The following is a 26016-nucleotide window of genomic DNA, read 5'->3' on the forward strand; positions in this document are numbered from 1 at the left end:
TTTAAAGTTTACTGCTAATATTTCCTTCATTCCCTTTAAGCACATTGTTGTTTGCCAACATCTTTGGTCATCAAGTAGTTACCTGTATTCCAGCTGTTCACGTTTCGGACCTCAACAAAGAATCTTAAACAAGTTGGTATGTCAAAATAAGAAACAAGGACATTAGGTTTAAGGAAAAAACATCTATACAAACCTAGTACAAGCTTTGTACCCCCAACCTCTACAGGGCCACTTCCAAGTTACAGCAATAAGCAAAACCAATGAGCTATCACAAAAAGTATTTCCTTCTGTACATGATTTTTATTATTTATATAATACAGAGCATAGATGCTGGATAGTGTGATTATGTGCAATATCCAAGTATAAACTATCTGTACATGTTATCTGATACCTAAATTGGAAGAACAAAATTAAAGCAAAAGCCCAATGCTTTTAGTAGCAAAAAAAACTTAAGGACTGAACACTGCAATAAAAGTCAGAAGTAGCATCTCGTGTACATATACAGCTACTTACAGATAAGAGGCATTACTATAATACTAGTCTACACTATACTTGATTATATAAAAAAAACCCACAAGTTTCATACATCACAAAAACCCCTTCCATTATAACACAGAAGTGATATTACCAGACAAGCATCAGTGAACTATACTGCCCTTTCTAGTTATTATACAAAGCTGTAGATAACTGAGCCCATGCAATACACCCAAGAACACTAGTCCTACACCCAAGTACAATTAGAAGTGAAAAAGCAGCCCTCCAAGAGTGGTTCCAGCTCCCATTTAAGTCTATAGGAGTCATGTTGGGTATGGTTTTCCATACCCAACAGTTGTTGCACATGCAATTATTACATTTAATTTTTTTTTCATTTAAAAAGCTCCTAATAGCCTTTTTAACTCAGAACACACTGAATTTAATAAGGACATTAATAAACTGCTTCAATACTTCTGCAACTTACAGATGCACTTGTCACTGGACAGAGCTGCTGTGGTATGTCCAAAACACCACACACTAAGCTTTTGTGTTATAAATCAATCTTAGCACAATACTGTGCTACACAACATTTTTAGCTTTGCAAGAAAAATCAGACAACTGTTGCGAGCCAGTTCTTAAATTTCTGACAGGACATTTCCTTTGGGAAACTATTGTTATGACTCTAAAGTTAACATAATTGTTCCAAAATAGTTTTCTTTCATATATATCTGTTTTTTTCCATCTTTCCCATTGCAATTGTTAAAAGACTTTTTATTAACTATGACACCACCACTCATTTTACTGGAAGGTAGCTTACATTCTGCTGAAAAATAACAGTGTGGAAACTAGAAGTAGAACAAAATTTTAAATTATAGGAGCAAACCCACCAACCTTTCTGACATATCCTTCTCCCAAACAGGCATATAATCTTTGGTTGGTGTCATATACCTTGAACATCTCAAAAGGCCAATTGCTGCAAACATGCAGATAGTATGCATCTGTTCAGCACATGTAAACTAGAGCCTGTCTTCTATGCATGTGTATTCCTGTGCAGGTTCTGATCATCCAGTCACATTCTGAGGAGAACATACACATTTTTAAGGGCTGTATCTATCCAATTCTGCCTGTAACAAACACTCAAACATTCTGAAGTGTCATAAAGACAAACAAAGCTAAAATTAAAACTCTAGAGAACAAAGGAAAATGGCCATGCATCTGCTCTTTAACACTTTCCGAGGGTATATTAAAATAAAACAAGTCAGTCTTTTCACAAGTAGGCTAGTTTATATTCTCTGGATTTTTTCCGCCACCACAACTGGATTTTCTTTCCTGATTTTTGCTGCAGCTTCTGCTTTGTAATCATATGGGCAGTTATGCTTGTCAGAATAACGGTGAAGTCCACAAAATAAGTTTCCACACCTGCAATCAAATCCTGTACAAAGAAAAGTAGTAGCAACATTACTAGGAAGCTTCAGACTTAAGCAAGCTATAAGGGCTTACCCAGTACAATGGGGGTATTTTGCATCTACTTTAACAAACAGAATAAGCGAAACGAACATTAATGACTATGGATATTTCAACAAATTTAATCTAGTAAGAGGCAACTAGTCATATAGATCTGTTCAATATTGACAAAGTGCTCTCATACCCGTAAGGCCAACCTTCTTTCTGCACATGAAACATCTATTGTTCTTTGGTTTAGGCAGTTCAGAACCTTTCTCTTCACTCTGTGAAATACTAGGTTGAGAAACTGATGGGCTTGGTTGAGTAACAACTGTTAAAGCAAGCAAGAGAAACAAAGGTTAATTTTTTCCTTTTTCTTGACTTCACTAGCCACTCAGTAGCATGCTTGTATTAACAGTTAATTTGCCTCTACTAAGACCCTGAAGTTTGTCTGAAGTACTAAGTAGAATAGGCATTCTGTTAGCTTCCCTTTTATCTCTACAGAAAGATAAAGTTTTCCCCACTGCTCCATCATCTAGAAAATACAGAATACCTAGCGTTATCAACTGTATACACCCATATTAGGTGTAAAGGCTTGGAAAGCATTCCAGAAGTTCCATGTACATACAACATTAAAAGTCATATTATCTAGTTTAAATTAATCTAAAACAATAATATCATTGTCAGTTAAAGTTGTTGAACAGAGGGGGTACTTGTGGAAAATAGTCAGTAGGAACATATTTTATAAACAAATGACATTTAAAGTAGTGCTTTTTTATCATAGCACCAAGTTACTCTGCCACTATACTTGCAAAGTCAGATGATCTAAAACCTCAGTCAACCAGAGCAGCTAACATTCTTGAGATTCAAACCACTGGTTCTGTGATACACCAAACATGCCAGTACAAACCATGCAGCTCAAAAGAGCCCTCGTTTCAGACACTTTTTTCAGTAATTTAAAGAAAAAAAAGTACATATTTACATTGGATATCTGTATCCTTGTACTATATGCAACCTTAATGATCAAGCAGGTAGAGTCAAAATCACTTTTTCAATTGCCTTTGTCATGAACACTTTTGGTCAAATTTGTCACATTTTACTCAAGTTCTCTGCAGGATAAAAGTGGGTCCTTCTGTGAACTTCTGTGGATCTGTTTTCTTTGAAAAATTGATTTTAAAAACAATTGATTAAAATCCTTTTAATACTCAAATTAGTAGAGGAAAGTCAAGGGAGGTATGTTCATATAACAATGTTAACACATACAACCCAAGGAGTCTATTCCTGTTCAGTTTTCCTGGACACTCAGTTGCATGATTATATCTATTGGGTTTGTTTTGTTTTTTTTTTTTTTTTTAAAAAAAAAAAAAAAAGATAGTGAGCAAACTATATAATACATTCCAGGACTAATGATTGAGAACATAGGCTTAAAGGACTAATTTGTAGCCAACTTTATATACACAAACAGGATTTCTTAGTTGAGAACCTTTTGGATCAATAAGCATTGTATTCTGTAAAAAATGGATTTTTCCAGACATCATGAACCCCTTATAGTTAATATTTTATTATCTTTACTATTAATACCTCCTCCCTTAACTTTTTAATTATGTTCATATGCCTATTATCACTAACACAAGACCTCACAGATCCAAGTCCCATTTCACAATTCACTGTAGAAGTTGAGAGCACCTCCAGTCAGTGGTCCATGTTCCAGATTGTAAATAAAATTCAAAAGTGACAAACTTTCAGAGGTAACTAGGAACTTTCAGTGCTTGTACCAAAGAAGTTTTATACAGGAAAACAATATTTTCTTCTACAATATTATAACTATAACAGTCCTAAGGAACAACAATTTTATTTTTTATACATTCTATAGATTTTTCTAGAGAGCATGAAGAGTTTGGTGTGAACACTATTTTGCCAAGTCTGAGGCTAATGATACCATTCAGTCTTAGATATACGATACTTTTTTTCCATATTTAAGCATGCTACTGGTAAAAAGCAAAAGGTACAGAACTAAAATCATTACTGTTACTAATACTTTTCAGAGTAGTTTCCACAGCTGTTTAGTTTAAAAAGGCAATTCCTTTGTCTTGACAATTAATATTTTCTAGATTAATAGATGTAATCTTTTAAACTTGTCTTTAAACCCCAAGGAAAGCATTCAGTATCAGATAATCTAGTTGAGAGCCTGCGGAGAAAAAAAAATCAGGTTAGAAAATACTGACACCACAGTGTAAGCCTGTCTGATACCACACACCTTAGCGGACAGGCATTATCTACAGCATTAAGAAATTGATTAAACATCTCCCAAACCAAGAAGCATAGTCAAACTCCTTTCAGATTTTTTATATTCCCAGTCTGTTTAAAATAAGACACTAGTTATAAGCCATGGCAGACCAAAAAAAGGGAACCTTCTGATTCTCTCCCCCATCCCGCTCTGGGGGAGCAAGCTAGCAGCAGTGTGCTGTTCAGCTACCTACCAGGGTTAATCCACAACAGGCCTTTTTGGGACCCAAAAGGGGCTTGAAGGGTTCCAGTCAAATGTGTCATTATCTTGAACGTGCTAGATCAAATTTATAGCCGTAATTACGGTTTAAATATTACTTGGCAGGCTCCTGTGCTTGCCTCACAATATATTAGAGTCTAGTGCTTGTTAGTGGCTGCTTTTTGCTTTCACTGCTTGCTGTACCACTTCACTGCTTATCTTACTCTGCTGTGTCTGGGAACATTTTGTAAACAGCGATGGCAATGCATGTGGGCTGGCAGATGGCCAGGGCATTGCTGCTGTTCTGAACAGGCTGGAACTCCATGGGAAGTCAAGTCAAAGGGATTGTGACCTGTGGATGAGTCCACATGGGAGTAGGACACCCTGAAGCATTCGGCTGTGAGTATGTCTGTGCCACGGCAGGTCTACCTCTGAAGGTATTATGGCCCAAGGATAAGTCCACACTGGAGAAAGTACACCTTGAAGCATCTGTGGCTGTGGATATAAGTCCACAACACAGCAGGTAGACCTGAAAAGAGTGTGGCTGAGTGTAAAGACACACTGGAGCAGGTATATCTAACAGCATTGTGGCCTATGGAGAAGGCTGTGCTGGAGCAGGTGCACCTCAAAGCAACTGTGGCTGTGGTTAAGTCTATGCCACAGCAGGTATACCCCTGGAGAGACTGTGGCTCATAGATAAGACTCCACTTGGAGCAGGTACAACCCTAAGGGACTGCAGTCTGTGGTTAAATCCAAGTCTGAGCAGGGGCAAGGGGTTTATTGCAATGTTAAGCCCTATGGCCTGGTAAAAAGGGGTCAGGGTAGAGATTATAATGGATATACCTTTAAACTGTTGTAACCCATGATTTGAGTTTCATGTTATAGGAATGACTATAGCAGAAACCACCTGAACCAGTGGAGGACAAGCCTCACAAGAAGCAGTTCAAGTACAGCAGTGATCTGACCTGAGCTCACTGAACCATCAAGGCAAAAAGGTAGTCTAGTAGATCATTGTGTCATAAAACAAAAATTAAAAATTAATCCAAGGGAAAATGTTACCAACTTCTACAAATGTACCTCTTACTCCTCCATATAAACACTGAGAAGCGTTCACTGCCACAACCAACAACATGGGAACTAGAACACGATAATCCCAAGTGTAAAGGCCCATTTCTCAAAAGAGCTGCCAAACAGGATCCTTCTCCCACAACTAAAATATATTCCAAAAAGGAAAAGCAGATAATGTGCAGAAATGGGCAATTAAAAGGTCCCAATACAAGGAGATTGTGCAGGGCCCACTAAACCAGTATTCAAGTGTTCAGTTTATTACTCTAAACAGGCAACACCTGCAGAGAGGAAGTATCTTCCCACTTTTATTAATAGCTCTAACTGTGCTGGCATTAGTCTTAATAATGAAGTCCTCAGTAGCTTCTGATTAATAGCTAGAATAGGGACAACACCCTTTAACTAAAACTCACACATGAAAACAAAACTCCCTTTTTCAAATCGTGGCTCAAATGAAATACTATAAGTTTTAGTTTTTCTGGCATGACATTAGCAGCCAAATTCATCAGATACTATCCTGAAAACTGGTCATCACAAGAAGCTCCCTCTAGCATACAAGCCAAATTAACTGGGCAACTACAATGCCATTCAATATATTAAATTCATTTAATACCAGAAATCATACCATGTTAATCATCAGGAATTAAATCAATAGACAAAAGCTGAAACAATATTAGGAATATGGTTGTTATTGTTATGTGCACACATGCTTTATCACCTTAACAGAGTTCTTGTTGGCACGTAGTCTCCATCACCATGGTAATTTCTCTTGCCAACCATCAGCTCAGGTTACCAGATTAGCTTTGTTTCACTTCAATTTTATGAGACCAGTTCTCCTGCTACAAGGCTGAAGAACTTGGGAACAAAATAAGTTTTTAGAACTGGGCATTATTTTTTAATTATTAATAAAAGACAATAAGTTAAGCCACAGGCATTGTAAAATGCAGTACTATCAGGAACAAAACAGGCACAGGGGATGCCATCTGGACAAGCATAAGAAGTGGGCCCATGTGAACCTCATTAGGTTCAACAAGGCCAAGTAGAAGATATTGATTGAGAGTAACCCTGCCAAGAAGGACTTGGGAGTACTGGTGGATAAAAAGTTGGACATGAACCAGCAATATGCACTTACAGCCCAGAAAGCCAAATGTATCCTGGGCTACATACAAAGAATAGCTAGCAAGTCAAGAGAGGCAAGCCTCCCCCTCTACTCTGCTCACATGAAACCCCACCTGGAGTACTGAATCTAGCTCTGGGGTCCTAGAAGACAAGGCAGGCATGGACTTGTTGGAGCAGGTCCAGAGGAGGGCCACAAAAGTGATCAGAGGGCTGGGGCACCTCTCCTATGAAGACAGGCTGAGAGAGTTGGGGTTGTTCAGCCTGGAGAAGAGAAGGCTCCATGCAGGAGCGGGCTGGAAACTAGGACCATGCGTGGCAATCAGTTAGCTGAGGGGAATGTGCTCGAGCTTGTCTAGACAACAATTAACATGATGAGACATCTTTACAGAGCACACGGGAGTGGGAGATGGATGGCGCCAAGGATGGCGCCAAGGAAAGGTAACACCTTGTGGTTAATTGATGGTAGTTAACCACCAATCAGGGATTGCCTAGTATGCAAGGCTTAGCTTCAAGAACCAATCTGTTTAAAATGCGCAGCTTCTGAAAGTATATATAAACTAGTGCTTCTGTACAATAAATTGACATTTGCTTGCATCAAGCTGCGTCCCGTCTCTTCATTCGCCGCAAATTGGTGACCCCGACGTGATACGTTTAAGTATCTCACGTGAAGGGCTCTCGAATCGCCTATCTGAGCGACATGCAGCGAATCCCACAGAACTTTGAATGATCTGCTGAAAGGAAGCAGGAGCCGGCCAGAAATCCCTCCGGAGTTGAGAGGTGAGCTGTGGGAAATCTGTAATGGGGAATCAGGCTTGGTCCCCAGAAAGAGACGTATATGGACTCATGAAGGGTCTTCTAGTCAGATCAGGGAGTCCGTGCCTCAGTTTCCTCAAATGGTGACCCCTATGGTGGTGTTCCGAAGCCTTGGAAGAATAAGGACGGAAAAAAGACAGCTCATGGAAGAGGGCTGTGTTCCGGAGGAGACGGATTGGCTGAACGATCGTCTTGCTGTCTGGACCAGGCGGACAACCTAAACCCCGAGGATAACACCTGTATTCATCGAGACAGGTGAGCAGCCAAGAAACTTTAGAGACTTTGAAAGAATGAAAGTGTGTACATACAGCAGCCAATTGTATGATGCTGCCACGGAGGGGAACTCCGTGTCGGGAATGCATTTAACATCTTGGTGGCAAATTCTGACTACTCTTTGCCAAGTGTGGACTAATTCTACTAATGGTGCTAAACCAGAGGAAGCTGTAAATTCCATCGACAGCACGACTCTTCTCAACACACCGTCAGTGATGGCAATTCCGTCCACACCTCCTCTGCCCCCAAAGCTTCTGTCACTGATTGCAGCGACTCTCACAACACAGGAGCAAGCACGGGAACAGGACAACTCGGACAATGATTTTATTGACACTGATAAACCTTTTGGTCCAGGTCCTATAGATCTGGAAAAGGAGGTAGACCTTTCCCCCACCCCCTTGTCTCTCCTGATGCATTGATTGTATTTTGGGGAGGGTGAAAGGGAGTCTGAGGGATTGGTGACAGGAATGCAAGTGGGAAACATTTAAGTGATGGGTTTTGGGAGTCGCTATGGCATGTTCAGTATTTTGTCAGACAAATCAACCTCGAGAGTGGCAGCCTGTGCAATACGAAGCTGTTAAAGGGTTAAGCAAAGCAGTGCGGGAAGGGAGGATTCATAATACATTTGCTATGTCCCTTCTTGAAGTGATGGCAGAGCCTTGTACGCTCACACTGCATGATTGGAAGTTATTGCTTTGTATGGTACTAACTGATACAGTATATGATGTGGTTATTTGATTTTTGTGAGCTATGTGTAGTGGCCTTGATTGAAAACCTTAATCGGGGAATTGCTGTTAACTATGAGCAGTTGGCTGGAGAAAATTAGTTGTGCCGATTCTGTGACTCAGGCAAGGTATCCCAGGGACAACTGTTTGCAAATGAATGAGATGGCTATTAAGGCAGTCCGGATGCGGGAGTCTTGCCACAGTCTTGCAGGGTCCTAGAGAGTCACTAACTTTAATACTAACTTGATTGATTGGCTTCAGAATATTTTGCAACAAGTCGAACATCAGGAAGCTCAAGGGATGCTTTTAAAACAACTAGCTGTGATAATGCCAATGAAAATTGTAAATGGGCAACTTTCACAATCGCAACCCCAACATGTGTCAAATGATTGTAACGCAGAACTCACAGCAGACTGTAATTCTCAGGCTGAGTTCTGGAATGCAGCATAACAGACTTTTGCTTCTCTAATCTCTTCTGTAAGAATAGTACACGCTTTTAACTTGCTTAGTAAATTAGGCTGCTAGCTTGCTAAACAAAGCAATACTACAAATACTGTTCTTTTTTTTCTGGCTTATTAACAGATGCTGATTCTGTCCATCATATGTTGCTACAGAACCGAGTTTCTATTGATTTTTAATATTAGCACAGGGACACAAGTGTGAAGACTTTGATAGGATGTGTTACGTGAATCTGAGTGACCACTGTGAATTAATTTACAAAAGTATCCAAAACTCAAAAGCCTTAAAACAAAGATCTGCAACAGAGCCAGGGGCAGGATGCCTTTGGTCTCTTCTCACGGCTGGGAAACTTTGGGCCATGACTCAAAAGTATTACAGGATTTATTATAATTATCTTTAACCACCTTAGTGATGTTTGCCTTATGTCTCCCATGCTTTTTTTCCCCTGTATTCAGTGTTTAGTTGATTGTAACATAAAGCAGGTCATGGTCACCCAGCTACACACACCCTTTGCCTCCTCGCAATTAACAAGCAAAAAAGAGGATAGAGAATGTCTGAAGAGATATACAGGAGAGGAAACTGGAGAATATTTGACCTAACAAGAGATGAGAGAACAGCTAGGTATTGTGAAGGAGAATAGGAAAGATAAACATGGTTATCTAGTGTTTAATAGGTGTCTGCATGCTTGTAGAGATATATAGCTATGTAACTACATGAATGATTTCTGCCCTGAGCCTGGTGGAGCATACAGCTGCGGTTTGTGTCCTGGCTCAGAGATGTAAATATGGGCTTCTCTGTTATGGTAAAGTGTCTCTATTTGCATAAAAAAAGAGAGGGAATGAAGGGAATGACCCCAGAGGTATGTTCAGAGAAGGCATGCTATGTTTCAAACTTTTTGACTGAACCAGTTCTTGTTTGGTGTGCCTTTCCACCTATGTATAATGTCAATCCAAAAGAAGATGATATTGTTTACACTTTGAGTGTCGATAATTGTCTTTCTGTAGATGCTAATGTAGTAGGAGGCTATGATGGGAATGTGTCGCAGCGGTTCTTCTCTTATCCGGAGTAAAAGCAGGGAAAGCATTAAAGAGTTAAATCACCTTGTTTGGTAGGCAGTTAAGAATGTGAGTCAAAATTGCCACTGCTTTTTGTTGTTGGTTCAAGGACATGGCTGTGAGGATGTTGATGGTATGCGCTGCGTGGATTTTAGGTGCCCCATTGCAGGAACACGTTATCAAAATCTGAGAAAATGTCAGCCATTTTGGCATCCATTCACTCAATTGGCAGTATTGTTTGTTTGCTCTTGCCTTGGTTGCTGTCATGTTTGCAAGGGCCCTGCAGAACATGAAAAACCTGGTAGTAGCTGCTCAAAAACAATAAGGGGAAATTGTAAAATTGTACAGAACAGAGACAGTGAGTTATTTTGACATTGATAAGATGTCTTAGTTGCTTTATTTGTCCTATTACTTATCCCTTGTTTTTACTCGTTCGGTTTCAAAGGTTCTTTTGTGCAACAGGAAGGGGGAGATGCAGGAGCGGGCTGGAAACTAGGACCATGCATGGCAATCAGTTAGCTGAGGGGAATGTGCTCGAGCTTGTCTAGACAACAATTAACATGATGAGACATCTTTACAGAGCATAGGGGAGTGGGAGACGGATGGCGCCAAGGAAAGGTAACACCTTGTGGTTAATTGATGGTAGTTAACCACCAATCGGGGACTGCCTAGTATGCAATGCTTAGCCTCAAGAACCAATCTTTTTAAAACGCGCAGCTTCTGAAAGTGTATATAAACTCTTGCTTCTGTACAATAAATTGACATTTGCTTGCATCACGCTGCGTCCCGTCTCTTCATTCGCCGCAGCTCCAGGGAGACCTTATTGCAGCCTTTCAATATAGAAAAGGGGCTTATAAGAAAGATGGGGACAGACTTTTTGCTAGGGCCTGTAGTGACAGGACAAAAGGCAACTGTTTTAAACTAAAAAGAGAGTAGATTGTATCTAGTCTCAAGGAAGATTATTTTATTAGTTTTTTTTTAAATGAGGGTGAGATTCTGGAACAGGTTGCCCAGAGATTATGTAGATGCTCCCTTCCAGGAAACATTCAAAGTCAGGCTGGACAAGGCTCTGAGCAACCTGATCTAGTTGAAAATGTCCCTGCTCATTGTAAGGGGGTTGGACTAGATGACATTTATAAGGTCTCTTCCAACCCCAACTAGTCTATGATCATAATTCTGCTAGGATTAGGACCAACATAGTCCTAGTACAAGTGCCTGAAAAAAGCCACTAGTGTTGCATTGTAAATTTGGAAAGATTTACTTCACTCAGTCTAAAAAAATACAATGCATCTTTAAAGCAGACAGAGGGGAAACAGCAAGGTCTGATGATTGGAAGTAAGCCACAAGCTTGATGCATGACAGCCATTCAACCTATACATAGAAAGGTCCTACTAACAGGAAGAACAATGCTACTCTGATCCCAAAGTATTTCAAAAGTCTCAGTCACTGTGGCTTGAAAAGTAATAACTAGACTTTCAGAACTGACAGTGGTTTTCCCTTACATAAACCAATACAGCTGGAGCAGTTCATGAAGGACTAGCATGGGTCCCTCCCACAGGATACAGAGCAGGGAAAAAGTGCAAGGAAGAAGTAACAGCAGAGAGGAACTGTTATGAACTGACTGCAACCCTCCATTCCCCCTGTATCACTTGGACTAGAGCGAGGAGGTAGAAGAGTCTGAAATAAAGGAGTGAAGTTGAGCTGGGAAGGGGGGAAGGGAATTTTTAGTTTTCTCTTTGTTTCTTACCATCCCACACTCTTTTTAATTAGCAATAAATTTAATTCATTTTCCCCCAGTTGAGTCTGTTTTGCCTGTGACAGCAACTGGTAAGCAATCTCCCTGTCCTTACCTCAATCCATGACCTTTTCCATTTTATTTTTTTTAATCCTGTCCTGTTGAGGAGTGAAAGAACAGCTGAGTTCTGAGGGCATCTGGCAGTCAGCCAAGGTCAACCCACTACACCTCCTCATATTTAAAGCAATCTCTATACCCAAACAAATTATCCAAAATAGGACCCTAACAGTTTAACAAGCTGCATTAACTTCCCCAATACTAGGGAAGCAGTAAGCATGCCAGTAAAGAGTTAAATGCTTGAGAGCACAAAAAAAAAATTTATCTTGTTTTAAGCATTCTAACTACTTTTACATGAAGGTAATTCTCAACTCCCACCATGGAAAAATTAAAACAGAAAAAGGAATAAAGGTAATGGACAAAAAGCACCCAAAAGTCATCAGAAAAACATACTGCACTTCTGCAGTACCAGAATTGAAAACTATACCACATATTTATGTAATCCTTACACTGCACATTAAGATGTGCAAATGTGTGAAAATAAGATGGATAGTATTTGTTATGCTTTATCAAGCTTGAGAATATTTTATTCTTTAGAAACTTCAATTGATATGCTGATCTAGGTGCCCATGATAAAAAGCTAAAGAATAAATTGCATTTTTAAATTTGATGCCAAAGAACTAGGATAAAACTATTCTGCAGCACATAACTAACCTCCCACATGCCCAACAACTGACAAGCACATCAAATATTTTTACTCTTACTTCAATATAACAGATACCCCTGTTTAAGTATCACACTGAAATATGGCTTAATTTAGTTACCATCAAGACAATGTCTGTTGCACATCACTCAAGATACAATAGCATCCTATCAGCAACAAGTACAGGACCAACAGTTGGGTTCTCAGTCTTATATTTTTAAAGATAGACAGCTTCAAGACTTAAGAGATTATTAGTTCCATGTCAGAATTGTTTCAACCAGGAACATCTACTCAATGACTATTTAAACATACTTGTTTTCAGAACAGTTTGAGTTTAGTGCTCAATATGTAAGTCAGCTCTTTTGCATGGATCTTTTATTGCCGCTTAAACCTGCTAAAACAAAACAGGTTTCTTAAAGACCTCAACTATGCCTCACCAACTTGGTAATGGTATTGCTCTGATGTAATAATCAACACAAGGAAAGTAAAGGAGTTAGATAAGAGGTATTTTTGCATTTAATTCCTGTAAATCAACATAAAAAACATAAATATGAACAATATCTCTAGACTGCTTGAGGTATATCCTGACTTTGCCCAAAACTGGACTAGAACTCAATCCTTAATAAGTTTATAAGTATATCAAAAGCCTATAAAATGCATGATATAATTAATACCCAAGTATGAACAAGAGTTTTTGATATAAAGGTCTTTATTCCACTGACTTGTGAACAGTTCATCAGATAAGCAACTGGATTGAACACATGCCACCATTCAATTACAGAACTACAGCAAAGTTAAACTAAGAAATTGCAAGTTACAACAAAATATAGCATATTAGACATCTAAATTACAACTGACTAGGCCAGTTACATCCGTCATACCTTTCTTCTTTCAAATGCTAAGATACAGTTAATTGCCTTCAGACTTGATTAGCTCTGAATGAGAACCCAGGTTACAACCTCAACAAACCTGTAAAGTTTTATTTTTCTCAGCTTCAGAACCTTCTAGATTCAGATGTTTAAGTCTCAAAAGCAAGACAATATACTTTTAGTCCACAGACTTAAAAGACAATTGTCCAGATCTAACTATTTAGAACTTACTGACTTGCAGACGAGAAAACCTTCAGAGTACTGAAGACAAAAAAAAGGAGACATACTTTGCTTGAAGGTTATGTTTGTTCCTGACCTACCATCTGATAGACAGTTATGAAATTCAATTGCCAGGGCAAGACAACAAATAAAACTAAATGTTGCTAATAAAAAGACTGTTGTGACAGACTATCTTAAAGAATTACATCTCATAGAAAGTAATCTCTTTGTTATGAAGTGACATGAATTATCTACTATTGTTTCAGCTCCTCCTCAAGAGGCCAACACATGACTGGATGCTGCTGGAAAAGCAAAAGAAAAAAAAAATGGGACTACCCCAAACACAATAGGGATTTATAAAGAGTTGAGGCCAGCTTTTCTTGACTGCAAGACATTTACCAGATCAATGTACTAGTGAATAAAGCAAACACTTGGTATATCTTAAATGTCCAATAAACCCTTTGTAATCTAAGAATAGTGTATAAGGACACTGTTCTATGCTGTCTAAAATCTACCCCCAACTTGATGAACTTCTACTTTTAGAACAGCTGAAGACTGTTTCAAGAATTTATGGATATGTACAAAGAAAGACAATTTTGTTATAGAAGTTGGTTTTTTCCAAACATTTAAATTCCATGGTAGTTTTCCCAATTATCTCTTGTCGTGATTTAACCCCAGCTGGCAACAAAGCACCATGCAGCCACTTGCTCACTCCCCCCACCCAGCAGGGTGGGGAGGAGAATCAGAAAGGAATGTAAAACTCAAGGGTTGAGATAAGAACTATTTAATAATTTAAACAAAAAAAAAAACCAAAACACAATCACAACAATAATAACAGTTATAATGGAAACATTGGAAAAGAATAAAATCCAAAGGAAAAGGGAGAAAGGAAAACAAGTTATGCATAGTACAACTGTCACCACCCGCTGACTGATGCCCAGCCAGTCCCCAAGCAACGATCCCCAGGCCCCAACTAACCCTCCAAGTTCATATACCAAGCATGACGTCCCATGGTATGGAATACCTCTTTGGCTGACCTGGCTGTGTCCCCTCCCAGTTTTTGATTTCTCAGGCCTTGCCAGCCAGAGGGCTGGAGGGGCACAAAAAGTCCTTGACTTAGCATAAACATTACCCAGCAACAACTAAAAACATCAGTGCATTATAAAGATTGTTCTCACATCAGAGCCAAAACACAGCACTGTACCAGCTACTAAGAAGAAAGTTAACTTCATCCCAGCTGAAACCAGGGCATCTCTACACAAGCTTTAACAGAGCTTTTACTGGTTTCAACCTGTAAAATAATAATCTTGAGTTGCTTTTAGGTATTTTTTCCCCCCATTCTAGTCAATAATGCTGCGTGACACTACCATTTATTTGCCTTGTTATGAGAAAATGGATAGTGTCAAACATAAGATTGACCTTTACAGTTGGCAAAGTGACAAATCCTTATTGGCAGTTTTAGTAAGACAAAAATTCAGCTATTATTTGACCACTGCTACTATTTTATGTATTTCTTTCCTGCCTGTCACTTTTTCAGGTAGCAATTCATAACAAGACAATATGAGTTTATAAATACTGTAACAAAGTATACATTTCTAAGTTACATACAATAAGCCTCTTCAGATAATATGTTACAAGAAACCGAAACATGTAAAAATCTCCTGTCTGTACATAATGAAAAAAAAATATAGTAAAAACAATTGTAATTTAGTTCAAGTCACAATTTTAACTTAAGATGACAAAATAGTAAAACCTGTGTACAAACACTGAGCAATTAACTGTCAGCTATAACAGCAGTCTTATTGACAAAGATGCATCTATATAGTGCTGAGCAGTACCTTCTGGAATTTTTAACTCTGACGTTAAAAAAAAAATCATTTTATCTTCAGTTGTAGTGAAGAGATTTTCGTATTAAACATCAGCTTTTAATGTTTTAATTTTAACAGTTCCGAAACAGTTTTAAGTGTCAATACCTATAGATATCAAACAAGTACATTAAGATACCCATTTGAATAAACTGCTATATAATAAAACATTAATTCAATCACTCACTAGTAGTTAGGGAAGCAATCTCTCCCCACCTCACACAAAGAAATATTTTACACTTCAAAGTTTAAATACTACAGGTACAACCTTCCTGAACAGGAGTAAAACTTTTAAACTGAATATTCTCACTAAACAATTAATGCCGTAAGTATTCTATATCCACATAATATTTTGGTTAGATCTACTGATTACTCAATTAGTCCAAGAACCTTTAGCAGTATTTGTTAGCATTTTAAAATCAAGTATTCCCTTCTCCCCCACTTTCATGCTTCTGAAGAATAGAATTTAAGAACTCTGTTCTTCAGATGCAACAAACCATTTTGATTGCCATGAGTCAGCAGGAACTGTATTGCTAGTTTTTATATAGAAATCAACATTGACTTCAAAATTTAACATCTTGCACCTAGATACAACTGGAGTGTCTTTTAAAAATGAAGGTTTGATAGTCAAAACACTCTTCAAATATCAAGTTATCTACTGAAATTGAACATGTGTCTGAAAACTATTCCAGTGCTAGTCATTTTTCTTGATTCTAAGGGTACTAATACTCAAGAAGCATCCATAATTAACAGTTCCTCAAGGTCATCACTTGAAGGATATGCCTACTTAAGGAAAATAAATAGTCAGCTTCTGTGAAGTCAGTTGTACCCAGTGTTACTCTGCAAACATACCTGGCTTGGTCTTTTTTTTCGGTGATACTTTTTCCTCTCTTGAAATGCTCATTTCTGTCATTTGCTGCATTACAGGCAAAGCGGCAACAGGCACATTTCTGTTTACATACAGTGAAATGGGTAATTAGTTTTGAGTTCATAAGAGCTTAAACCACCAAAATACATCAATAGACTACCTGATCAGTTGTTATTGATACACATTCCTGACCTGTACTTCTATCTCTCTTCCTTAGAATAAACTAGACAATCTGCAGCAAATATTTCCCCAGATAATCCAGAAATGTCCTTTTAATTGCAGTAGTCCAAGACCAAATGTTAATTAGTTCTCATTTCCAAAGTTTCAAAAAAGCACTGTCCCTTTTTCCTTTGCAAAAACTCACTGTAATAGGGCAAGGTTACTGCAATGTTACTTTAACTTGCTATACACTCCCAGATCATTCAAACCTCAAAATAATACCTTCATCTGGTAAAGGATCTAGAGAACAAGTCTTATGAGGAGCATCTGAGGGAACTGGGGTTGTTTAGCCTGGAGAAAAAGGAGGCTTATCACTCTCTACAACTACCTGAAAGGAGGTTGTAGTGGGGTGGGTATCAGTCTCTTCATCCAAGTATCAAGTGATAGGACAAGAGGAAGTAGCCTCAAGTTTTGCCAGGGGAGGTTTAAACTGGATATTAGGAAAAATTTCTTCACCAAAAGTCTTGTCAAGCATTGGAACAGGCTGCCCAGGGAAGCAGTTGAGTCACCATCCCTGGAGGTATTTAAGAGACATGTAGACATGACACTTAGGGACATGGTTTAGTGGTGGACTTGGCAGTGTTAGGTTAACAGTTGGAGTCTAGGATTTTAAGGTCTTTTGCAATCTAAATGATTCTATAATCTTACCTTGTTTTTTCAGGTGTGCTACTAGCAGTACTGTCACAGTTGTTTAAACTAGTGTCTGTTCTCTGTACAGATGCAGAGTCTGAGGTAGGACTGTTTGAACCACTAGCTGTCCCTATATAACAGAAATTTGAGAAGTTAATTATAAGCAAGTTACAGGGTACAAGTTAGTCAAGTAGTTTTGTATACAGTTATAAACCATTTCCAATCATTCATCATTCTACTGCATCTCCTTAAAGACAAACTGTATTGTTAATGACCAAAATACAGGGACTGTGTAAGAATAATTATAGCAGAAGGCAAGTAGAAATGCAAATTAAGGCTCAACACCAAGTGGGCAAGAATATGTTACACAAAAATGCATTTTTATTTTTACAGTGATTTAAGTATTATTCCCTTTGGTATTCATAGTTTTAGTATGCAGCTATTGGAAGATCTCCTGAAATACATTCTGCAATTCTCCTCATCACCTAGACAAAAAAAAGACTCAAACCCTTACCCATTGGGCTGATTCTACCACTATTCTGCTGTCGCTGAAGATGCTCTTTGTAGCAAATGGAACACATCCCATTTGTCCTAGGATTTCCATAAAATCCACATCCTGTACTACACAGCATGGGCCCTGGGGTCTGGTTTGCCTCCTGAGCCATTTCAATGCTGTAAATAAAACCAAAAACTACATTAGGAACTGATGTTTCACCAAACTATTACAGAGTTAAAGAATTAAAGCAGGTCTGCTTACATTGCCCACAAAAAGGGATGTTTGCTTTTTTAAAGATGGCTATATGAAAGTTAAGATATAATTTAATAGCTCTATTGTATTGATAAGTAACATCATTAATAACCACCGAGAAGTAAAAAGCATTATCAGTGTAGTGTGTTGACCTTGGCTGGATGCCAGGTGCCCACCAAGCTGCTCTATTAACTCTCCTTCCTGAATAGAACAGGGAGAGAAAAATATGATGAAAGGTTCATGGGTCAAGATAAGGACAGGGAGAGATCACTCAGCAATTAACATCATAGGCAAAACAGACTCGACTTGGGGGAAAATTAATTTACTTTATTACCAATCAGAGTAGAAACATGAGAAATAAAACCAAATCTTAAAATCACCTTCCTCCCATCCTTCCCTTCTTCCCAGACTCAACTTCACTCCCAAATTCTCTATCTCCTCATCCCAAGCAGCACAGGGGTACAGGGAATGGGGGTTCATCTGATTAGTTCATCACATCTCTGTTGCTCCTTCCCCTTCGCACTCTTCCCCTGCTCCAGCATGAGGTCCCTTGCATGGGAGACAGTCCTCCATGAACTTCTCCAACATGGGTCCTTCCCACAAACTACAGTTCACACTGCTCCAGCATGGGTCCTTTCCACAGGGCACAGTCTTTCAGGAACATACTGCTCCAGCATGGATCCCCCACAGGGTCACAAGTCCTGCCAACAAGCCTGCCCCAGCATGGCCTTCTCTCTCCATGAGGTCACAGGTCTCACCAGAAGCCTGCTCCAGCATGGGCTCTCCACAGGGTCATAGCCTCCTTCAGGCACATCCACCTGCCCTGGCGTGGGATCCTCCACATGCTGCAGGTGGATATCTGCTCTACTGTTAACCTCCATGGACTGCAGGGGGACAGCCTGCCTCACTATGGTCTTTACCACAGGCTGCAGAGAAGTCTCTGCTCCAGCACCTAGAGCACCTCTTCCCCCTCCTTCATTGACCTCTGTGTCTGCAGAGTTGTTTCTCACTCTTCTCTTCTGGCTGCTGTTGCACAGCAGTGTTTTTCCCTTAGATATGTTATCACAGAGGCACTACCACCGTTGCTGAATGGCTCAGCTTTGGTCAGCAGCAGGTCTGTCCTGGTGCCAGCTGACATTGGCATTATCTGACATAGGGGAAACTTCTAGCAGCTTCTTACAGAAACCACTCCTGTGAGCTGCCGCCCACCCACTTCCAAAACCTTGCCACACAAGCCCAATACACATAGTAATACTGAGAAGTAATATATTTGTCAGACACCATGCTGTGCATGCAGGTTACAACAAAATAGAATTTAACAGCCAACAACAGCTTTATATACCAACCTTTGAGCACTTACAGGGTAGAAAAAAACCTCCACAGCTAGATGGATAGAATAAGAAAGACTAAGTTTGGGTCTACTAAACAATTCTGATTACAAAGATAAGCTGTGCTGTCTCCAAAAGAATGAACTCCACTTTCAGTAATGTTGATCTTGCCTCATTCTGATATTAATCCCATTATTAGCAGTTCATACTTTTTCAACATGTTAAAAAAAAATCCACTGAAGCATGGGCAAGTCATTTCAAAGCTGTATTTTATATCTTTAGAAGTTTCCATAACAAGACCTTTAACTCTGCTTAAATTGTATATGAAGCCCAATACTATTAGATGGCAACAACATGGATACAACAGGCCCTCAAAACAGATGATCAAAAAGCATTTCTGAAATAAGCTTAGACCAGATTTTACTCATCCAAGAAAAATAAAACAATTATGGACTGTCAAATACATTCATTTACGCAGCCTACGCACTTCCAAAAAGCCAGTTAAATCTTTTGTCTTAAAGATATAGGCAGACTTTTGTACCTCCCAAAGGTAGATAATGCTAACCCTCATCTCTGCCATCAACTACAAAAGTTACGAATATAAATACTTTACCTTCACTGGTAGTTAATCTGCAAAACAAAGCTAGCAGAAAACCTGGTATCATCACCAACTCTTTAGTTCCCAATGGCAATAAAACCAGAATATAGTAATCAAGCTATCTACTACAAATTGAAGACAAGAATAATATTGTGTTTGTGCTCCAAAAATTTAGATTTAGTGGAAGTACTGCCTATGGCACTTGGAGACATTTTAGTGAAAACTAGATTACTGCCTTCCTCTAAGAGGATAAGGGATATTTGTCTGCTGAGGCTTATGAGAAATACATACCAAATGCTAATTAACTCTAATGTATTAAGAAATACTTTTCATAGCTTGAAAAAAGCCACACTACAAGCTGTAACCATATATCTCAACAGTATGACAACTAATTGACAGCAGCATTTGTCTAGCTAATCTAAACATCTGGGATCAAAGTAAATCAAAAGCAGAAGAGTAAAATTAATCTGCTTGCCTGCTGGCGGTCACAGGACTTCAACAATTTATACCTTTGTTTCAGTACTACGAAGTGAACTTACATTTATTCTGATATACCTCTATGGCAGTTTACAGCCATACACTAAGTCAACAGACTCAACAGAAAAATTTAAGACCTAAAAATGTTCTCATGTCATTGTAGCTCTATGTTATTATAATACAAATAAATACTGTACTTCTGCCCTTATTATGCAGGTATGTTCAAAGCACTATCAAGAATGCTATCTCAATTGACTTGCTCTGCTTTCAAATTAGCACTGTTTTACCACTTACTAAGTTTAGCTTTAGGTATTAATGCTAGTATTAACATATTACAAACTAGACTCTTCATGGCTCCTTTGTCAGCACAGTCTTTCACTTCTTGAAATACATGCCCCTAATTGAAAAATCAAGCTGTTATCCAATGCTTAAGAAACCATGCTTTTTCACACTCCAGGTCTAGGTATCATCTCACTAGGTTATAATACACTTTCCAGAATTTAACCTGCTAACCAGGACATTAAAATACACCATTTAATCTTTTGAACCAACAGTGAAAGTAAAGTTTCAGAAGACACAGATTAGACTCCTCCAATTCTTCCCTATGAGGTTTTCTAACAAGATCAATAACTAGCTAAAGCCTTAGAAATTCAGTTCTATTTCCCTGGAAAACTAGCCAATACCATCACATATCTGCTCTCCTGAACTTCTCTCAAACTTGGATCACATAGGTGAACACATTAGCTTCCTCCTGTTACAAGGCTGCAGTGTGAAAGGCACTAAGCTAAAGGCACAGACACAAAATCCTGTCAACAGGGGCCTCTAAAATCAGCTTCTATTTATATCTCTGAAGACTACCAACTCCAACCCACAGAACTGAAGCAGCCAAGCATACACCAACCGTAAGAGGAAAACATGAAGTGCGATTAACATGACTACAGCTTCTTTTCTAGAAGAAAAGGGAGTGCAGATACTTAAATTCAATCAAGAAAACGCATCATCACAAGGTAGTCACCTCAAACAGACATTTTCATATCTAGCTATGATCAGAGATGCAAGATGATTACTCTCTCACAGTCTTACAAATACATTCCTCAACCTTTTGGTTGGGTGGTTACAAAAAATTATAAAGATCTCTTCTACCCCCAAAAGCTTCGAAGAAGTCTTAACCCTCAAAGATATCCTTGTTTAACCCTGACCTCCCAATATTAAAAAAAAAAAAGAGCCATTTTATTCAGCGTGTTAACTTAAACAGTAATTTATGTCACTGATCTTCAGTTACTAGGAAATTTACTCAGCTAAAGTAAAAGGGAAACATAAAAATTTAATTATCGTTAAAGTTAACAAAGTCGCATAACTAAGACATCTTTTTAGTTCCAAATTACAACTAACCTGAGGCATAGTCAACTTAATAACGGCAAATATTTAGATTATTGGAATGATCAATGTAACCAAGGTCTTTTTTTGCACAGAGCACGCTTCCAATAAGCTACAACTGAATCCTAACGCTTATGCACTACATGAAGTGCATAATAAATGCACTTAAAGTTATCCTAAAACTTAATATAATAAAGGGAACACAAATATAAACTAATTCCAAAGTTTTATTATTGATTTAAAATTGAGTCAGAGATGGAGCTAAACTGGCTGAATAAATACTTATTTATCTGAATATCCTCAGCTAGAAAACGGTCCACCAAAAAAAAAAAACAGAAATCAAACAAATAGTAAGGATGTTTCAGGTATACGCCTCTCTAACAATGCTCTAGGTGAAACAAAAAGACAAAGTAAATGCGAAGAATACAGATCAAAACCGGACATTTCCCAATAAGAAATCCACCTCCATGAGTAAGACAAAAAAGGCAGGCATTGCCAAGTGCTCAAAGCGCGGTACGTTTCAGTCGCCTTCTCTCCACCACCCCCGAAGACACCGGAACACAAAAGACTCGGAGGCTGCTAGGCTACGAAGCGGGGGGTGGAGGAGGAAGGAGGGGGTGCCAAGCCGGAAACATAGAGCCCGCGGCACTCCCCACAGCGTCAGGGCCTCTCTCAAATCCCTGATTCATGTTCGCACTGGGTGCCGCGCAGCAACCCTCATTCCCCACCGCCCCTCTTCCAGCGAGGGCTGAGGAAGCATCATCTCGCTCCCTTTGTCTGCCCCACTAAGAGGGGAGCGGGGTGCGCGGCAGCCCTGCCCGCAGCCTCCCTTCGTAGCACCCGCCGCGTCAGAGAGCGAGAGGAAGAAGTCCGCCAGAGGAGACAAGAGACACCCTGCCACCCCTCGCCTCATAGAATACAGCGGAAACGCCGCAGGGAGGCCCAAGTGCGTGTTGTTGGAGTGCCTCCCCCGCCCCGCCCCCACTCGGCAACTGGGCCCGCACCCCCCCCAGCCGCCCCTCAGCGCCCGCGTACCTGCTCCTAGGGAGGGGGCGGACAGAGCGAGAAACCCCACGACCGACGTCGGAGACACTGCAGGTAGCTCCAGACTGTTTCTTGGAGAGCGAAGGGTAAGAGGGCGTGGGGCACAAAACTAGCAGTGCTACCACCTCTTCCTTCTACGGCAGCAGCACAGAGCGAGACGCGCAGAAGGACGAAAGGAAGACGCAAGAAAGAGAAAGAATCAAGGAAGAACGGCGGAATAAGGAGAGACCCGAACCCGTCGGTCTGCTCGCATCAGTTCTGCCTCCTCTTGACTGCTGCCGAGACCTACATACCCGCGCGCTCCCACGCGGAGGCGGCTAGGGAGGAGGGAAAAATGGACAAGGCACGCGCGAGATGGCTCACAGTACTGCCGCCATCGCTTGCAGAGTCACCAACCTCCTCCTCCCCGAGACTGAGGGCTTTACAGGAACTGAGACTCCGCGCGTAGTCAGAGAACGTCTCCTGCCCCCCCGGAGGGGTGGAGAAGCGGAAAGAGCCGAATCCAGAGCAGCGACGACTGTCTCGCGTGGCTTCACCCCGCCTACAGGAGCAGGATAGAACTACGCGCAAGGAAATAAAGGAAACAAAGCTCTGCGTGCCCGCTCCCTCCCCCTCTCCCCCTTCATTTACCCTAATAGCAGACACCTCCACCCCTAATGAATGTTTCTGTTTGAACTTGCACGTGCAGCAGTGTCACAGGTGAATTATTAAGAGAAGTCATCGTTATGGGGTTAACTAAATGAGTTTTAATTATTATTAAAGGATGATCAAATGATAGTTAATCGATGGCTGAATCAAAATTAAATAGTGATCAAATGGTGATTAAGCAATAATTGAATGGTAATTAAACACTGATTGAAAATTATTTAAATGATTGTTTAAATGATAATTTAGACAGCAGATGGATGATGATTTAGACAGTGGTCAAACACTCTACTATTTACACTTCCAATAATTAAGCTATAGATGTATATATATGTGTTGCGAGCATACAATGTACTTTTAGTTCTAATTTAAAATGTTTACCTCGTAGATATCAGATATTGGGTAAGGAGTCTCTCAACCTTGAGGAGTAGCCTTAAGAGATGTATCTGCTTGAGGGGGAGATTGCTATTGTGCAGCCTGCTGCTGTACAGAAGAGCTCAATGGGCTTTGGGGGGCTACAGATATTTATAGCATAAAATGGTTGACTTGTAGTCAAACCCCCCTTTGGTGTATGTGCTGGAGTGCAAGCTGTAGAAGTTTTAGTTTTGTCTAGTCCCAGCTCAGGCTGGTACTGTTAGCTCCTCATAAGGTGTGATCTAGACTCAAGGTCTGCACATCAAAGATGATTTCAGTCAGGCCTACTTGTCAGTGATGCCTGAATCAAAGTCCTGTTCATTCATTCAGAGTGGGTGCATCCATCACAAGCAGCCATTTATTTTTTTTAACCTCGCACTCCCTTTGTAGCTATATTCTGGATTCATTGGCTATTGTAAATTTACACTTTTATACCTAAACAACTATTAAAGCACTAGTTGGCTACTTTTTTTTTTTAATAGGTTATCTGACTTAATGAGTTGTCTGCAGTAAGTTAGTTATAAAAGAAATTGGATAATTCTGTGCTTGATGGTGGATTTTTTTCTGAGATTATAGTATAAAGAAATTCTATTTCTTGTGATTTTTACTGATTTAAAATTCTTGAATTATGAGTGTTTATAAACTGTATTTACTAAAAGCAAAGAAATCTCTATAGTATACAAAGATATCAGATTGAAACACATGTTTTCCACACAATTGAGACTGGAAGGGATTTGTTGTATATGGGATAAAATCTCTTTGTTCTGTGGTCTACCTGAAGGTTTGCTGTCTTTCTCACAGACTTTATTGGTTGTGATTACCTATAAACATAGGGTAAACTTGAAATACCGATGCATTCAGATTTGCAAATTTGTGGTTCACTGAACCTCAAGATTAAATATTTATATATATTTTTGCATGTCCAAACTTTAGATCAGACTTTGTGTCTATTGGATGTCAATAAAACTATGTCTTCAGAGGATCTAACACTGACCTAGATAGGTAAGAGAGACACAAAGGTTACATCACTGTGGAGAGAGGGAGTTAAGTTAGAAGGGTGTGCAAGCCTTCTATGGGTGCAAGAGTATGGGAAGAGGAAAAAGAAATGAAAGGAAAGAATAAAGCTTGTTATTTCAGGCTTCTTGCTCACTCTGGGAACAGCACAGGGTAGTTTATAGTTTCAAAACAGTTAGTAGGTATAGGAGAATTATTACTTTGTCATAATAAAGGCAATTAAAATATTTGTAAGGTAGTATTTCTAAGAAATAGAAGGTAAATATACCATGCTTACATGAATACATGTATCTTAGGAACAGATGATCTGTAAAATTCAAAGCTGCTTTAGATAAATTGTCTAGATAATTCAGTTTTCCTTAAATGAAGTTTCTACCATATACTATTGATTTTCTGAGGCTACAGTTTATTGGGGAATATATTTATGGGGTTTTTTAAACCATTTAATCTGAAGAAAACAGCGAGAATTGGAAGGTATGGCTTTACGGGAAGTATACCACTGAAATCATTAGGAAAAACTCTTTTTGCCTGACATGCCTTCTAGAGCTGATCTCTTTCCTTGTTTGTCAGAGGGATGTCTCCTGGGACCCAAAAGCTTCTATCAGAGACAGATAAAACTTTTAGGTAAATGGAATTATACTCTGCTGATGGACAGTGAACTCTGCAGAAGTATAGGGCACTGTTGTGGTTTAACTCTGAATGGCAGAGTTCAGAGGGTTGTGATCAGCGGCACAGAGTCTAGCTGGAGGCCTGTAGCTAGCGGTGTTCCCCAGGGGTAAATACTGGGTCCAGTCCTGTTCAACTTATTCATTACTGACCTGGATGAAGGGACAGAGTGTGCCCTCAGCAAGTTTGCAGATGATACAAAACTGGGAGGAGTGGCTGATACACCAGAAGGCTGTGCTGCCATTCAGCGAGACCTAGACAGGCCAGAGAGTTGGGCAGAGAGGAACCTAATGAAGTTCAACAAAGGCAAGTGTAGAGTCCTGCACCTAGGGAGGAACATCCCCGTGTACCAGTATGCAGCGAATGAAGAGACGGGACGCAGCTTGATGCAAGCAAATGTCCATTTATTAGTGATTTTCTTACAATTATATACGTTTCTACCTTCTACATATTACACACTGATTGGTTAAATCTTAAGCGTAAAAACCACTGATTGGTTGATATTTAAGGCACACCGTTAGAACAATAGGAACTTATTAGTTTATCTTGACATAGCAATAATTTCTATTCCAAAGTTAGGGAGTTTCTTTCTACGTGGCTTTCTTGATTACATATCGGCGCCATTCGTT

At 39.5% G+C, this 26016-nt stretch overlaps 1 protein-coding gene across 5 annotated transcripts; it reads right to left on the reverse strand.

The window, feature by feature from the left end:
- On the reverse strand, window positions 1-25488 carry LOC121080679 (AN1-type zinc finger protein 5-like). 5 transcript variants are annotated; one of them, XM_040578821.1, is made up of 7 exons: window positions 23045-25480; window positions 17591-17748; window positions 17095-17206; window positions 16775-16960; window positions 16212-16309; window positions 2123-2248; window positions 1-1906 (listed from the first exon to the last, which is right to left on the reverse strand). In XM_040578821.1, the coding sequence occupies exons 2-7, from the start codon at window positions 17739-17741 to the stop codon at window positions 1758-1760; spliced, it is 822 nt and encodes a 273-aa protein (XP_040434755.1). In that variant the 5' UTR covers window positions 17742-17748; window positions 23045-25480; the 3' UTR covers window positions 1-1757. The 5 variants fall into 5 exon arrangements, with proteins under 5 accessions (XP_040434755.1, XP_040434754.1, XP_040434752.1 ...); XM_040578820.1 differs by having other exon boundaries at window positions 22640-25480; XM_040578818.1 differs by having other exon boundaries at window positions 22942-25479.
- Window positions 25489-26016: the final 528 nt, after the last annotated feature.

The sequence above is a fragment of the Falco naumanni genome, chromosome W (genome assembly GCF_017639655.2).
Source record: "Falco naumanni isolate bFalNau1 chromosome W, bFalNau1.pat, whole genome shotgun sequence".
Classification (NCBI taxonomy): Eukaryota; Metazoa; Chordata; class Aves; order Falconiformes; family Falconidae; genus Falco; species Falco naumanni.

Excerpts from the sequence above, each read along its gene's own strand:
- LOC121080679 (XM_040578821.1), bottom strand. The coding sequence starts at position 17,741 with ATGGCTCAGGAGGCAAACCAGACCCCAGGGCCCATGCTGTGTAGTACA. Across the intron at positions 17,207-17,590 it reads TGGTAGAATCAGCCCAATGG|GGACAGCTAGTGGTTCAAAC; the intron begins GTAAGGGTTTGA and ends TCTGTTATATAG. Across the intron at positions 1,907-2,122 it reads AAAGAAGGTTGGCCTTACGG|GATTTGATTGCAGGTGTGGA; the intron begins GTATGAGAGCAC and ends TTCTTTGTACAG.